Raw genomic sequence first — 13,068 nt, 5'->3', positions numbered from 1 at the left:
TTCAGACTACCCAATCTAATCAGCAGGGAAGACTTTGTGTCTTTATCTTTGCCAAAAAAATATGACTCTGATCTGTGCTGACGGAGCCTATAGAGAGGCTGCAAACACACAGGCACTGGTTTGTTCCAGATGGAGGAAAGTTCCCATCATGACCTCACAACCCATTGTGCCAACACACACACACACGCACACCCCCATGCACGCACACCCCCACAAGCACTACACAGTGGCAGTCCAGTCTCATGGTGACCGGGCCATGTGGTAACTGTAGGGAGTTTTGGATCATGGTGTGATCACGCGCATACACCCCAACCCACAAGCATACACGCACAAACATATGTGTTCAGTGGATAATCATATATTTCCTTTGGACAACACCTTATATCTGTACCATGTTATCCAATAACATGCTGTTATTATAATGTTGGTTACAAAATACCATCTACTATAGGCAGTTGAATTTGAAACGCCCTTTGTAAGTTGTTACCTGTTAGTAATGTTTCGGTGATAATAGGAAATACAGTAACCTAACATCTATTTAAATCCAAACTTTGGATTCTATACATTTCATAGTCGTAAAAATGCACCCAATAAAAACCTGAAATATAATTATGTTTTTCATTCTGAGTCTCAATGCACTCCACAAAGAAAAGTAAGAATATGGCAAGATTTTAGAAAACACAAAAAAGATTTTTCACTAAAACAATAACATCTAATGCAATCTGTTCTCATAATAACCGATTAAAGGAAGAGAAACTGTGCTAAACAAATTGCAAAGTTGTATAGCTATACATGTAGCTGTCCTGCGGTTATTTTGCTCATATAAGATCAAAATAAAATTAATTTCACTGCGATTAATCCAGTATAACATTGGGTTTCTTTTAAAATGTGATCTAAATCGTAAGTGCTGTTTCAAAACAGCCTGAGAAACTAAAACTTTTTCTTGAATACCAACTCAGAGATTTTTTTTTTATCTCTTATGAAGCCAGTAATTAAGATGACCCTGAAGCATCATCTCCTTCAGGGTCAAAAGAAGGACTGATACAGAGTGCTAGACAGAAAGAATCAATATAAAACTAAATTCCTCTGTTCTGATTTTTATTCATCATTATCACCAATTTTTTGCTAGTTATCAGTCCATTGGAAATGCAAAAGTCCAATATTTTCCCAATCAAAATACACCCTACGTAAGAGTTGACAATAACAATGTTTGTTGTTGCTCAGCTGCAACTGAGTGAGGAAGAGTTAAAATGAGCAGTAGTGAAAATGAAGTTCTTAAAGTATCTATTTTTTCTTTGGAGGCTTCTGCAGGTTTGATCATTTCATAGCAGAGATTTTGGTAACAAAAAGAAGGCATCTGCCATAGTATAGCAATTCATAACCATCTCTCCATTTGTTTGGTGAACTGACCTGAAGCTGACTTCAGCGGATACTAGCAAGGTTACTGCGGGGGATTGGAAATTAACCATAAAAGTCAGATTTTAATGTTAAAACAACTTAACTATCCATGGCTTAAAACTCTCTTATCTACCTGCAATAATGCAAAACTAATTTCTCTATCCGACAGCTACGGTTTCAGTTTCCTAACAGAAGTAGATTAGATGAATTTATGTTTAGAAATAAACAAGAGCAGATGATCCATTTATATAGAAATATCTCATCAACACACAGAAACACACACACACACAGCGTGCTGACAGACTGCCTATGTGTATGTGTGCGTTAATCTCCTCACACTGAGAGACTCTAATAACCCCCCACGGGCCGAACCAACTGCTCTCTAGTTCTGCCAACACACATGCACACACGCGCACGCACACACGCCCACCCACACACATGCGCGTATGCAGTGCTGGCTTAATGACATTAGTTTGGATGAAATACAACAAAACAGATTGGCTTCAGACACACAAGCACATTGAATTTACACCTTCATCCTGCTTCACTAACCAGTTCGGTCTGAATGGGTTCCAAGTAAAAATCTACCACACAACAGGAAAGCACTAAATATGAGCAAAATGGTACAAAAACATTACAGAAATGTGAGGAAACTGGAAGCTGTGGGCACTTCTAATTTTGTAACCCTTTCAGTTCAATATTTACAGAAAATATTTTCAAATACTCATCAAGTATTGGTATTGGGAGAAATCAGAATTAATTTGACTTGTAAAATATATTATTGACATGCACAAAACTTTGATAATATATTCCTTTGTGAGACAAAGTGCAGGACAAAGTGCCTAAAGAACTTCGTTGACTATTGTTTCAAACAACTTTCCTATCATCATAACAATTTCTGGTCACTAATCACTTCATGTGTGGTAATATTCTTAAAGCAGCAGACTTGTCATTAATCCCATGGTGAGTACTACAAATTCATCACACAGAAGCATTTACATATAAGCAATGCCTTCTTAGACCATAACGCAGAAAGGGCTTTCTGCGTTATGTATTATGTTTACAATGAACACAAACAGTTTAAGGAAGAAGAATGATGTGAATATGTAATGCATGTATACAAATATCTATAAGTTTCAGGTTGTGTCAAACAGACAGATCGTCCCCATCACAACACCAGCTACATTCTTAGAAAATGTAGCCGGTGTTGCATTTTGAACAGCATAAGAGTTATTCCCATTGTAACTGACCTGTGGGACTCTCTGGTATGATGGGAGTCCATGTCAGCCTGGTTGGTGTGAGCAGGACATCATGGCTCTTTTTCCCCACTTTGAAGATCCCTCGCATCAACACACTCTCACTGACAGATCAAAAACGCACACAGAGTTTGAGCTTATTTCAACAAATCCGATGTTATTTACATATGTCCATCACTAAAGTTACTAATAGATCAATCCTTAAACCAATCAAATTAACAAAGGAGAAACAGGTGAAAGAGGTTTTCACGTTATCTTTTCTCAGGCCTTCTCACTGCCATGTATGGAAGACAAGTAGGGTCACTGAAGAAATAAAAAAAACAATAATGACTTTAATCTCAGAATTGTGACCTTACTGGAGATGAATGCCTTAGAGAAACCAACTTCAATGACAGAGAAGTGAGTTGTCCAAGCTAGTTCTTGATAAACAGAACTAGCTTTCTGTTCATCAAGTTTTCTTTTTATATGACAGGAGAAGTCAAAATTCTGGGAAAACAGAGGCTGTCTTACAGAAGCAGTGTCGTCAGTCAGAGGCTTCTCCGGATAGGTTGCAAGACTGACTGCTATTGGAGATCACAGTATCACCATCTACAATGACTCTTTTGAAAACAGTTGGGTGATATGAGTTACAACAACATTTAATTTATCTTTGGGATAAATAAACTATTTTAGAAAGACATTAAATCTTTTTTGTTCAGTGGCCAGTAATCATCTTCTAGTCAAAACCCCCAATGAGAAAAGCAAAAAGGCTTCCTGTCATTAAAGTAGGAGGGATTGTTGAGCTATACAAACAAGACATCTTGCAGCACTCCATCAATGCCAAGGTTGTTCGCAGTACAGTCATTTTAAATTTTCTAAAACATCCTGAGTGGACTGAGAACAAAAAGTCACACAGTGGACCGAATAAAAAACACCTGACTCTGCCAGAGGACACAATGAGTTGTTCAGGAAGACAAAGGTAGATCATCAACCCAAATTAAGGCCCTTACTGACTACATAGGATGGCATTTGGGAGAGAAGAGCTAATGAACCATAAAAGATCCTCAAAAGCATCTTCATGCTACCCCTGACTACAGGAACAACTTTTCTAGCGGCTCAGTGATTGCAGCAACACTGTATACTGTACTCCCATTTTTCAAGCTACGACGTCAGAAGTACTGTATGTCTAACCTAGTTAGAATCACAACATATTTAAGAAAAGGTTTTTCTGGACACATTTTGTTAAAGAACAATGGTGTCTGAAGAAATATCAGAGGTTTGTCAATGTTTTTGTAGGGCAGCCTGAGGCAAGCATAAATAAAACAGTGGGAATCTTAGTTTGTACCACCAGCTAGTAGCTATTTCATCATTGTGCACTTATCAAGCTGTTCAGTAACAGAACAGTGCAAACGGCCCCCAACCTAATGATTTCTCAGAGGGTTTTCTGATACTGAAAGTGCGTGTGAAGTACAGTGTGAACACAGAGTGTCATCAGTCAACCAATGAGTCAATATTGCCCACTGTGCTGAGTGACAGAGTGGTGATAACTCACAGGTATGCACAGCCACGACATGTAATGATCATTGTGAAAATGTTTTTTAACTCCACTAATATATTTTTGTGGTATTGGAGGAATCACTTAGTTAATGACCATGAGTTTTGCTCTTATCTTATTCCTTATTCTAAAGGAGAAATTCAGGGGGAGTAAGAATGAAGAACATATTTTTTACCAGGATGTATTAATAATAAACGTTAACTTAGTACAAGTTAAGAACTGCCAAAAGACCTGATTGAGAATGTCCTGTGTTGGAGGAAGGCCTACAGTTTGAATACAGCAAACATAAAAGAGCTAAAGCTATGGCCAACAAGCTAGCAGGTTGAGTGTTTTAACTCCTTAACCCCTAGTATTTAAAATTAGTCAGAATGTAACCAGTTTGGTTTAGTAAGTACATTTTAAAAACTGGTCTCAATTTAAGCAATTTATGCATTTACTATGTACAAATATGCAACCCTGCAAGCATAAACAGATGGACGGACGGACGGATGGATGGATGGATGGGTGGAATGTTAGATGTGCACAATTTTTACAAAGAAATTCTGATTGAAACCTAGCCATATAAAATGAATGAGAAATTTCAGAGTAAATTTATTAGTTACATTCTATTTGTTCCATGAAAGTAAAAAAAAAAGCTACCTGGAAAAAAATAAAAGAATAATTTCCAACCAAGGGTGCACTCGGAGTTGATATGCTTCTCATCCTACATATAAAACCTCACCTGTTATACCTTTTCAACGTTCATAATATGGCGTGAAAAAGTAAAAGTTTAATCATCAACCACTTCCGTTGAAAGAGGCCTTTTATTTTGAAAGAATTCTCTAAAAGACTTATCTGCATAAATCCTCCCTTTCCTCTTTTATTTAATGTTAACTTTCTAACATGAAGGTGTGGAGGAACTTCATTTACTACTCACCTCTTCTCTTCTTCTTTCTCCACCTGCTCCTCTTGTTCCCGCTCTTCCTCCTCCTTCTCCTCCTCCTCACTTATCTTTCGCTTCTCTTTCTTTTTCTTTTTCTTCTTCTTGCTGCTGTCTCTCGGCTCCCGTTGCGCTTCAGCCTCAGGCTCCGACATATTTACACGCTCACTCGAGGAAACAAAAAAGAAAGAAAACACCACGGATATAAATTTGTTTCTGTCCGATAAACAAGCATAAGCTGATAACGGTGTGTATTTCCGGGGTCTCGTCGCTATGGAGACAGGTAGCGGCTTCATCGGGCACGCGGCCGATCCACTGGTGTGTAATCAACATGCGTGCGTGGTCACACGCAGGGGCGCGCACGCATGTTTTTGTAATATTTTGGGAAACGCCTGTCCCATTTTCTACCAGACAGAAGTTATTTGGTTAAATGAAAACTATTTCAAATCTAAATCAGACACTTATATGAATAATATTATATTTAACTGTGATAAAGTCAATCAAAAAAGCTGGGATCTCCGTGACATATTTCATACAATCGTTTTTCTGAAAATTGCAAACTATCCCTATTCCACTGAATGGATTTCTGATCCTTGTTTGGGTTAATCTAGAGTTATAAAATATGACAGATTATGATCAAACTAAAATAACCCCAATTTATGCATAATCCAAACATCCTTACGGCTAACCAAAGGTGTTTTAAATCATTGGGTGTCAAAGCCCATATGAAACAATACTAAATAATGACACATGATCTGTATAAAACACCCTATGAGAAATGTTTGCATCTTTGCACCTAGCTACCAAAACGTATTTAAAAAAATATTTAAATAACCAAGACTCATTAGAATTTGTATAGTGCAGCTACTGGAACAATTTATATTGTGGTGAATATTATTTGTGATTTGAAAATAATGAAAATTTGAGTGAAGCAGTGGGGATATTTTTGGGAAATGGGATTTTCTTCCTAACCAGGTCACACATTTTCAGAAAAATCCAAAACCTTCAAAATACAATTCTGTACAACGCCTACTGGAAGTCGTGTAAATAAAAATAAATTAACACATGATCTTAGCCCAATGTCCCGTGCTTTTGTCGACTTACATCCACTGACAAAGTATATAACATTTTGCAAAAGGCCAGTGAAGAATGTCTCTTGGGGCATCCTGCAGTTTGGTACACCTGGATTGTTGTCGCGATGTGTGTCCTGTGATGTTATTTAACAGACACCTGCCGGCCAATCAGAAAGGATGTGGGGTGGATTGTGGTATTAATTCCATATTATGAGCTCCGGCTCAAACACTCACTCAGCATGTGTGCTGTTGGCAGATGGCTGAGTTTAAATCTGCATTAATCAGTGTTATGATCAGTCAACAGACTGAAACACAAAACCCCAATTACAAAGACTGCTCACAATGCAGCTGTAATGCTCCTAATGCTGCTGCTACTGTTGCATGATATTTTTAGGATGCTCAAATAAGGGTTAAATGTACTTTATAGATGCCATTTAAGATGCTTCTTACAGCTTTTGTGCTTCCTTGTCTTTCCTGAGACTAAGAAAAGCTAAGCAAACCTTTGATGTAACAATGCTTCTTTCCACTATTTCTTATATCACTGGAAAACCAATCTCCTTCTACTTACAGTTTGTCAAACTTATTCTGCTATTAATTCTTGCTTGGTGTGTTTCATTTGAATGTATGATTGAATTTATCAATTTATTCATTCACTAGCCTGGGCTTTTGTACATGGAAGAATAGAAAACAACCAGAACAGGCACCATCCTTCTCATGATGGTTACCAGCTTGGACAAGTAGTGCAGGATGGCATCCATCTTCTCAAACCAGGATTTATGGCAAGTCAGTCAAAGTGTTGCGTGTTCGAATTTGGCGCAACAGCGAGGTCCAAGCTGCTTCTAAAAATGTTCAGTGAGGTTGAGGTAGGAGAGAAGGCAGATCTTTGCATCTTTTCTATTCAAATTCTCAAGGTAGCCTCTGGTTAATCCAATATCAGTCTCAAAGACTGAATGGGGTTTATACTGCTTTGCAAGTTTTTTTTGTTTTTGTTTTTTTTTGCCTGCAAACCATATGTTCAACTCGCCCAATATTTAGCTACATATTCAGCTTAACCAAAAAAATAAAAAATAACCCACAAATTTCCTTACTTACAATTTTATCTTATTTTGTTCTGTTTTTGTTTGGTTTTGAAATAACAGTTGCACTATAATTATTTCTTCATCACTTGACAAAGAGTATTTTTTTTCTGCAGTCTTTTGCTTCATAACGTTCCACTTCAACAAGGAGAGTAAATGGTGGGATATGGCCACCATATTGTCCCAGTTGACTTACACACACCAACACACTATCAAGCAGTAGGACATTAGTGTGTGTGCATGGAGGGGGGCTCTCATGCATAAACAAGATCATTTTCATAAATTAAAATCTCGCCTGCAGAACGAACATCTGTGCCCTTCACACACACATACACACCCCTCCTTGTTTTGTCCTTCACATAGTGGGGTAGTGTTGTTAACATGGTATTCTCTGCTAGGAAATTTGTAGTCTTTTCACTTCTGTCAACATGAAATTCATCCAAACTCTTTTCAGAGGACGTACAAAAAATTTTACAAGGCATGAGATTAGCAAAAAAGTGTGTTATGTTTTATATGTTTTATAGTCTAAACCGTAGTGTTTTTGTGATGTTGTGAGGTTGTTGCAGACAAATTGAGTCTTAACAGGTGAATGACATGAAATTCCTTTTAATAAAAGGCCTTTATAAACATCTATCTTATAAAATATGAACAAGAGTCACATGAAATGATAACATAATGCTACAGAAACCATATAAAAAGCAAAAACTTAAAAACAACATGAACAAGATTAACACTTCATCCCGACAACAGCCCAACATCGCCTCACTCACTGACCCCAAAAATATAGAAAAATCTTTATTCTTTCAACATTTGGAATTGTCATCTGAGAATTGCTCAGATTTTTAACAAAATTGCATAGTTTTCTCCAGATTATTGCTCATTGATTGTTGATTATTTTTAAATGATAGTATGGACACTGACAAGACATTCGAAGAGCGTCTCCTGCCAGGTGAAGCGCTACAGAGAAGGTTACGGCATTGTTGAATTGCCATCATAAAGAGAAGTTAAAGACCTTGATGAGTACAGAAAGATGAAAAACAAGACAGCGATGAAAAGATGGTGGTCTTCTCATAGCATGGTCTCTCTGTCTTCATCGGTCTCACGGTCCTTCATCCTCAGGAGTCATGAAAGATGGCGTTTAACTGGGCGTTCATCAGCCGTTCGTGGTGTGAGTGTCCATCAAACCCCATCAGTTGTTCCACCTGCAGCTCACCGCACCGTGGGTTGGGCCCCCCGCTGCCATAGATGGGGGGATGGCCACCAGTTCCTCCGCCTCCGTAGTGCACGCTGAAGGAAAAGCTCTTGTCGAAGTCTGAGCCAGCGACGGGCTCGTGCTTGAAAGACGAGAAGTTACCGTTGATGCTCAGGGGCGGGCTGAGAGGTGGGTCGAATGCCGGGCCATCGGACACCAGGACTCCATCGAAGAAGGGTTCCAAGGAACCGTATGGCTGGCCTTTGACCTGGTGGAAAATATGGGAAGGGTCCATGGTACCATAGGGGGGGCTGGGCAAACCGGCTGTCAGTCCAGGGCTCTGGTAAGAGAAGTGTCCGGGATATGCGGCGGCACTGGCAGGGGGAAGGTGCGTGGGCATGTCCGGTGTCTGCTCTGGGAGGAAGGTCCGAGGGTTCAGCTGAAGGCAGCCTGCCACCAGGTTGGTGGTCGGCTGAGAAAGACCTGAGAACACAGAGAAGGTTTACGGTCAGTATCGATCGATGATTTGGAGTGAAACGAGGTCTCATGACATTTCCCTTTAAAGTGAAACCTGTCTCATGAAGTGCTGTCCAGTTGCTCATTATTTTGTCTGGAGAAGTTCGTCTGAGTTGTTATTTTGAGTCCCTGATTTTAAGCTGAGCGCTCAGATTCAGATAAATCTTTGTTTAAAACTTTTATTTTGAAGTTAGAAAGGAAGTAGTTCTCTGCTACAAAGGAGGCCTCCTCCTCTTTAACCTGTTCCTTTACTCACCATTTTGGAAAATCTTTATGAAAAACAAACTGACAAGATTCAAGCAATTTGTAGGCACTGTAAGAATATCAAAATCATTAGCAGCTAAAGTAGAATTTGTTATTTCATAGTTTTTAAGTAGTCTGCACTGGATGTGGTCACCTCTATGGTTCCAAATCCAGAATATGTAGATTGAAATGCAGTTAACGATTTATATATATATTTTTGGTATTAGCCTAGGCAAACATGAGGAAAAGATTAACTATTAGTCATTAACTATTGCCTATAATTTTTGTCTCATTTCCCCAAAGCCATTTTTATATATTTTTCTGTGAGAAGAGCTTCATGTTTTGTCCCTAGCAATGAAATGTAACAGCACTTATGAGTGTTTAACACTTCAAATAACTGTCTTTGAGAATATAGTAGTTAGATGTTCGTAATCTTGAACATATAGTCACTTATTACTCACTTGCAGCATTAAGTAGAAAGTAAATAATAAACAAAAAAATGGCCACATCACATTGTCAGACTCTTTTAGCGTCTTCTGATCTACGAGAGCTTGCAAGTGTGAAAATGAAATTGTCAATTTGGGATTTACATTACCTCATCAAAATTTTTCGCTGTAATTTCATCAAGTATGTTCTAATATGGCTTAGGATCACAGTGCTAAACTTCTCACCTTTGCAAAGCGCCTGGACGAAACTCATAAGGTCGGGGGCCTTGCCAGACCGCAGGATCTCACTGAGAGCCCAGATGTAGTTCTTGGCGAGGCGCAGGGTCTCAATTTTGGATAGTTTCTGGGTCTTGGAGTAACAGGGGACGACTTTTCGGAGACTCTCCAAAGCGTCGTTCAACCCGTGCATGCGATTTCTCTCCCGGGCGTTGGCCTTCATTCGTCGGATCTTAAACCTGCACAGACAAAAAAAAAAAAGAGTTATTAAATATATATTGGAAAGTTATTAAACAGATGTAGGCTGATCAATAAATTGTGTGCTGTCTACTCAATAAGACCATATGTTGTGTACAATGTAAGAAAATTTAAAGGATTTGTTTTCTTTCCTTTTTTATATTTGAATAACCTACATTTAATTTCACTAGAATTTGTTGAAAATCTAAAATACTAAACAAGCCAATCATCATTTAAAGTATTTGAGACGAAATAGTTTAACAACAATGGTATTGACTAATATAGTTATTTTAACGCATTTTAAGTACAATTATTTTATAAAAATAAGCCATGCAATGAAAAGTGTTTTGCAAAATGGACTTTGTTGCAGGAATTATGTTAGTAGTGTTGGGGCAGGATTGGGGCAACACTCACGCAACAACCACCCGTGTCCTAAATGTCATCTTTGCAAAGTTCTAAATTGTAATTAGATATGTGTTAAGATCAATACGTTGGTTTGCACGTACTGTTTGCTACTGTTTTTTTTTTAATGTGTTCACAAGTTGATTTTTTAGGAAAAGATGTATGAATTGCAGTCATAAAGGTTGACTCACACAAAGCGCATGTGAGACGACGATAAAAGAAATCAATTTGAGAAGGAAGTTTAACAGGATTGCTAAGACACATTGATATGCCCTTTTTAAGCCTTTTTTCTGAGGATGATGCTGGGAATGATGGAAGTACAATTTAATTTTTAAACAGCACATTTCATACTGTTTGTGACACGGGGCCAAATATAAGAACAAACTTTATAAATTTACACTATTAATTAAGACAAACCTTCGTTTCTTTTGAGCCTCAGTCTCTCCTTTGTTTTGCATTACTGTACATTACATGAAATGATCATGATTTGCACCAATGACAGAAATCACCATTCTACACTAAGAGTTCAAGGGAATCTGTATAAAATACATGTTGCATGGATTTCATGTACTACTCTGAGGGGTCTTTATTTAGACTTTAAATTTCTGTCATCTGATAACACATTTAGTTTCTGTGTCACAAATAGTATTTCTATATTCAGGGTGTCTCTTCAACTCGTTTATTTATGCCATATCCACAAGTTTTCACTATTTGCGTGAAGGACAAACCGTACCTCTGAAGACGAGCCTTGGTCATCTTTTTCTTCTTCGGCCCTCGCCTCTTGGGTTTGTTCTCTCCATCCTCCTCGTCCTCCTCATCCTCCTCGTCGTCTTCCTCCTCGTCCTCCTCCGGATGGTGGAGTCGGTCCTCCTCCTCCTCCTCCTCCTCTTCAGCTCCCGCTCCTGCTCTCTCCGTCTCTCTGCCTGCAGGGCTGCAGAGCTCCCGCTGCTCGTCCGACTCCACCGACGTGAGCTCCTCCCTCACAGACCTGGTCATGATGCTGATACTCTGCGAACAAAAAAGTTGGAGTCCATTTTATTATTATTATTATTATTATTATTATTATTATTATTATTATTATTATTATTATTTAAAGTGTTTCCAAGCGCTTGTCAGTGTTTTTTTGTAAATCTGTCAGGTCACATGACGCTTTTCCTTCGCATCATCGGAAAATTTTTATTTCCGATTTGGATAAAGTGGTTCATTTACAATAGGCACAATTCTAGTTTTTAACTTTATTTCCATCAAAATAAGGTTAAAAGCGAATGAAGGAACATTTTAATCCAGCTTTAGGGTTAGAGACCATGCATCAGCATAAGCGCACCTTAAAGTTCCGTCAGCCGAAAGCGGATAAATGCAACTCTACTTAAAAATAGAAATAATACAAATTTAGCTGAGGCCTACTAACCTAGTTTAAATGTTTAGTTCGGACGACGTTGTGATTTTTATTGCACAGCGTCCGATTGCTTTCTAACCGTTTTAAGATAACAACAACAACAAACATATAAATAAATAGATAAAAGAAGGCAAAAACAAAAAAAACGGAACAATCCTAACTCGGAAAGAACCAAATGTTTGTCCGCATTTAACTAACCAGCTCAACAAACGAATGAACGAATGAGTGGATAAATAGTAAATAAATAAGTAAATAAATGAATAAAAAAAAATTAATACTTCAATGACCATCCATTTAAAATTGACCGTCTTTTGAGTAATTTTGTATTTAAATACACGAAGCTAATACACCTATAATAATAATAATAATAATAATAATAATAATAATAATAATAATAATAATAATAATAATAATTCTTTCGTGCTTTTGAAATAATTTTTTCCCCCTTGTCTTCTGCTGGCATGTCCCGTTAATTTGTTGCGGACATGATTCAGCTGGACAAGAGAACATTTCGCTCGACCTCAGTCATTTAAGCAGAACAGTAAAGAAGAAAAGCAGGATACGAGAAAGATGATCTAACTGGAATATTTAATTTGATTTTTTTAAAGCATAAAAAAAATGCTGAGCATAAATAATTGTCAAATAGGGAAAAAAAATAAAAATTAAATTGGACACAATGTAATTTTTCTATTTAGAAATTAGCTGCAATTGTTGTAGATTTTGTTTTATTGTTTGTTTTAATTAACTCTCTCTGATTGAGACAAAGTTTCCAGGCGACCTATTAACGACTCAAATGTAGCGATTTAGGCCCCGCGACTCCTTTAATTTTAGTGTAAACTATCCCAATGAGAATTCACACATATCCTACTGCATTCATAGGACGTAGCCAATAATATTAATAACAAGTGCGTCAAAAGCCTACCTGTTGTTTAATGAACGGCGCTCGTCAGTTCGCAGGCATCCCGCGCGCTCTGTCTGTGTCCGTGCGTGACTGTGCGTGATCTGATGGGAGCTTTCTGAAGAGCGTGCGAGATGCTGCCGGTTTTATACTCAGCATCACAGACACGCACACACACCCGAGCCCACGTGCGGGGGGCCGTGAGTAATTAGCATATCGAGGTTCCACCCTCCCGGCACGCGCCATATGGTGCTTACGTCATTAAA

General features: G+C 38.1%; 2 protein-coding genes across 6 annotated transcripts in view; both read right to left on the bottom strand.

Annotated features, from left to right (window-relative positions):
• Positions 1 to 5,407, bottom strand: part of cerkl (CERK like autophagy regulator) — a 30,361-nt gene extending 24,954 nt beyond the window's left edge. For all 5 annotated transcript variants that reach the window (XM_032567984.1, XM_032567988.1, XM_032567987.1 and 2 more), the window contains exons 1-2: positions 5,105 to 5,407; positions 2,649 to 2,758 (exon numbers count right to left, since the gene is read on the bottom strand). In XM_032567984.1, coding sequence (XP_032423875.1) covers positions 2,649 to 2,758; positions 5,105 to 5,403 — 409 coding nt within the window. In that variant the 5' untranslated portion in view covers positions 5,404 to 5,407. The remainder of the gene's footprint in view (positions 1 to 2,648; positions 2,759 to 5,104) is intronic.
• Positions 5,408 to 7,846: 2,439 nt separating this feature from the next.
• neurod1 (neuronal differentiation 1) lies at positions 7,847 to 12,957 on the bottom strand. Its single transcript, XM_032568545.1, has 4 exons — positions 12,827 to 12,957; positions 11,242 to 11,516; positions 9,879 to 10,108; positions 7,847 to 8,931 (listed from the first exon to the last, which is right to left on the bottom strand). The coding sequence occupies exons 2-4, from the start codon at positions 11,502 to 11,504 to the stop codon at positions 8,372 to 8,374; spliced, it is 1,053 nt and encodes a 350-aa protein (XP_032424436.1). The 5' UTR covers positions 11,505 to 11,516; positions 12,827 to 12,957; the 3' UTR covers positions 7,847 to 8,371.
• Between the last annotated feature and the right edge of the window lie 111 nt (positions 12,958 to 13,068).

This window comes from Xiphophorus hellerii, chromosome 7, assembly GCF_003331165.1.
Source record: "Xiphophorus hellerii strain 12219 chromosome 7, Xiphophorus_hellerii-4.1, whole genome shotgun sequence".
Taxonomy (NCBI): domain Eukaryota; kingdom Metazoa; phylum Chordata; class Actinopteri; order Cyprinodontiformes; family Poeciliidae; genus Xiphophorus; species Xiphophorus hellerii.
This window is presented reverse-complemented; position numbering and strand designations above follow the sequence as displayed.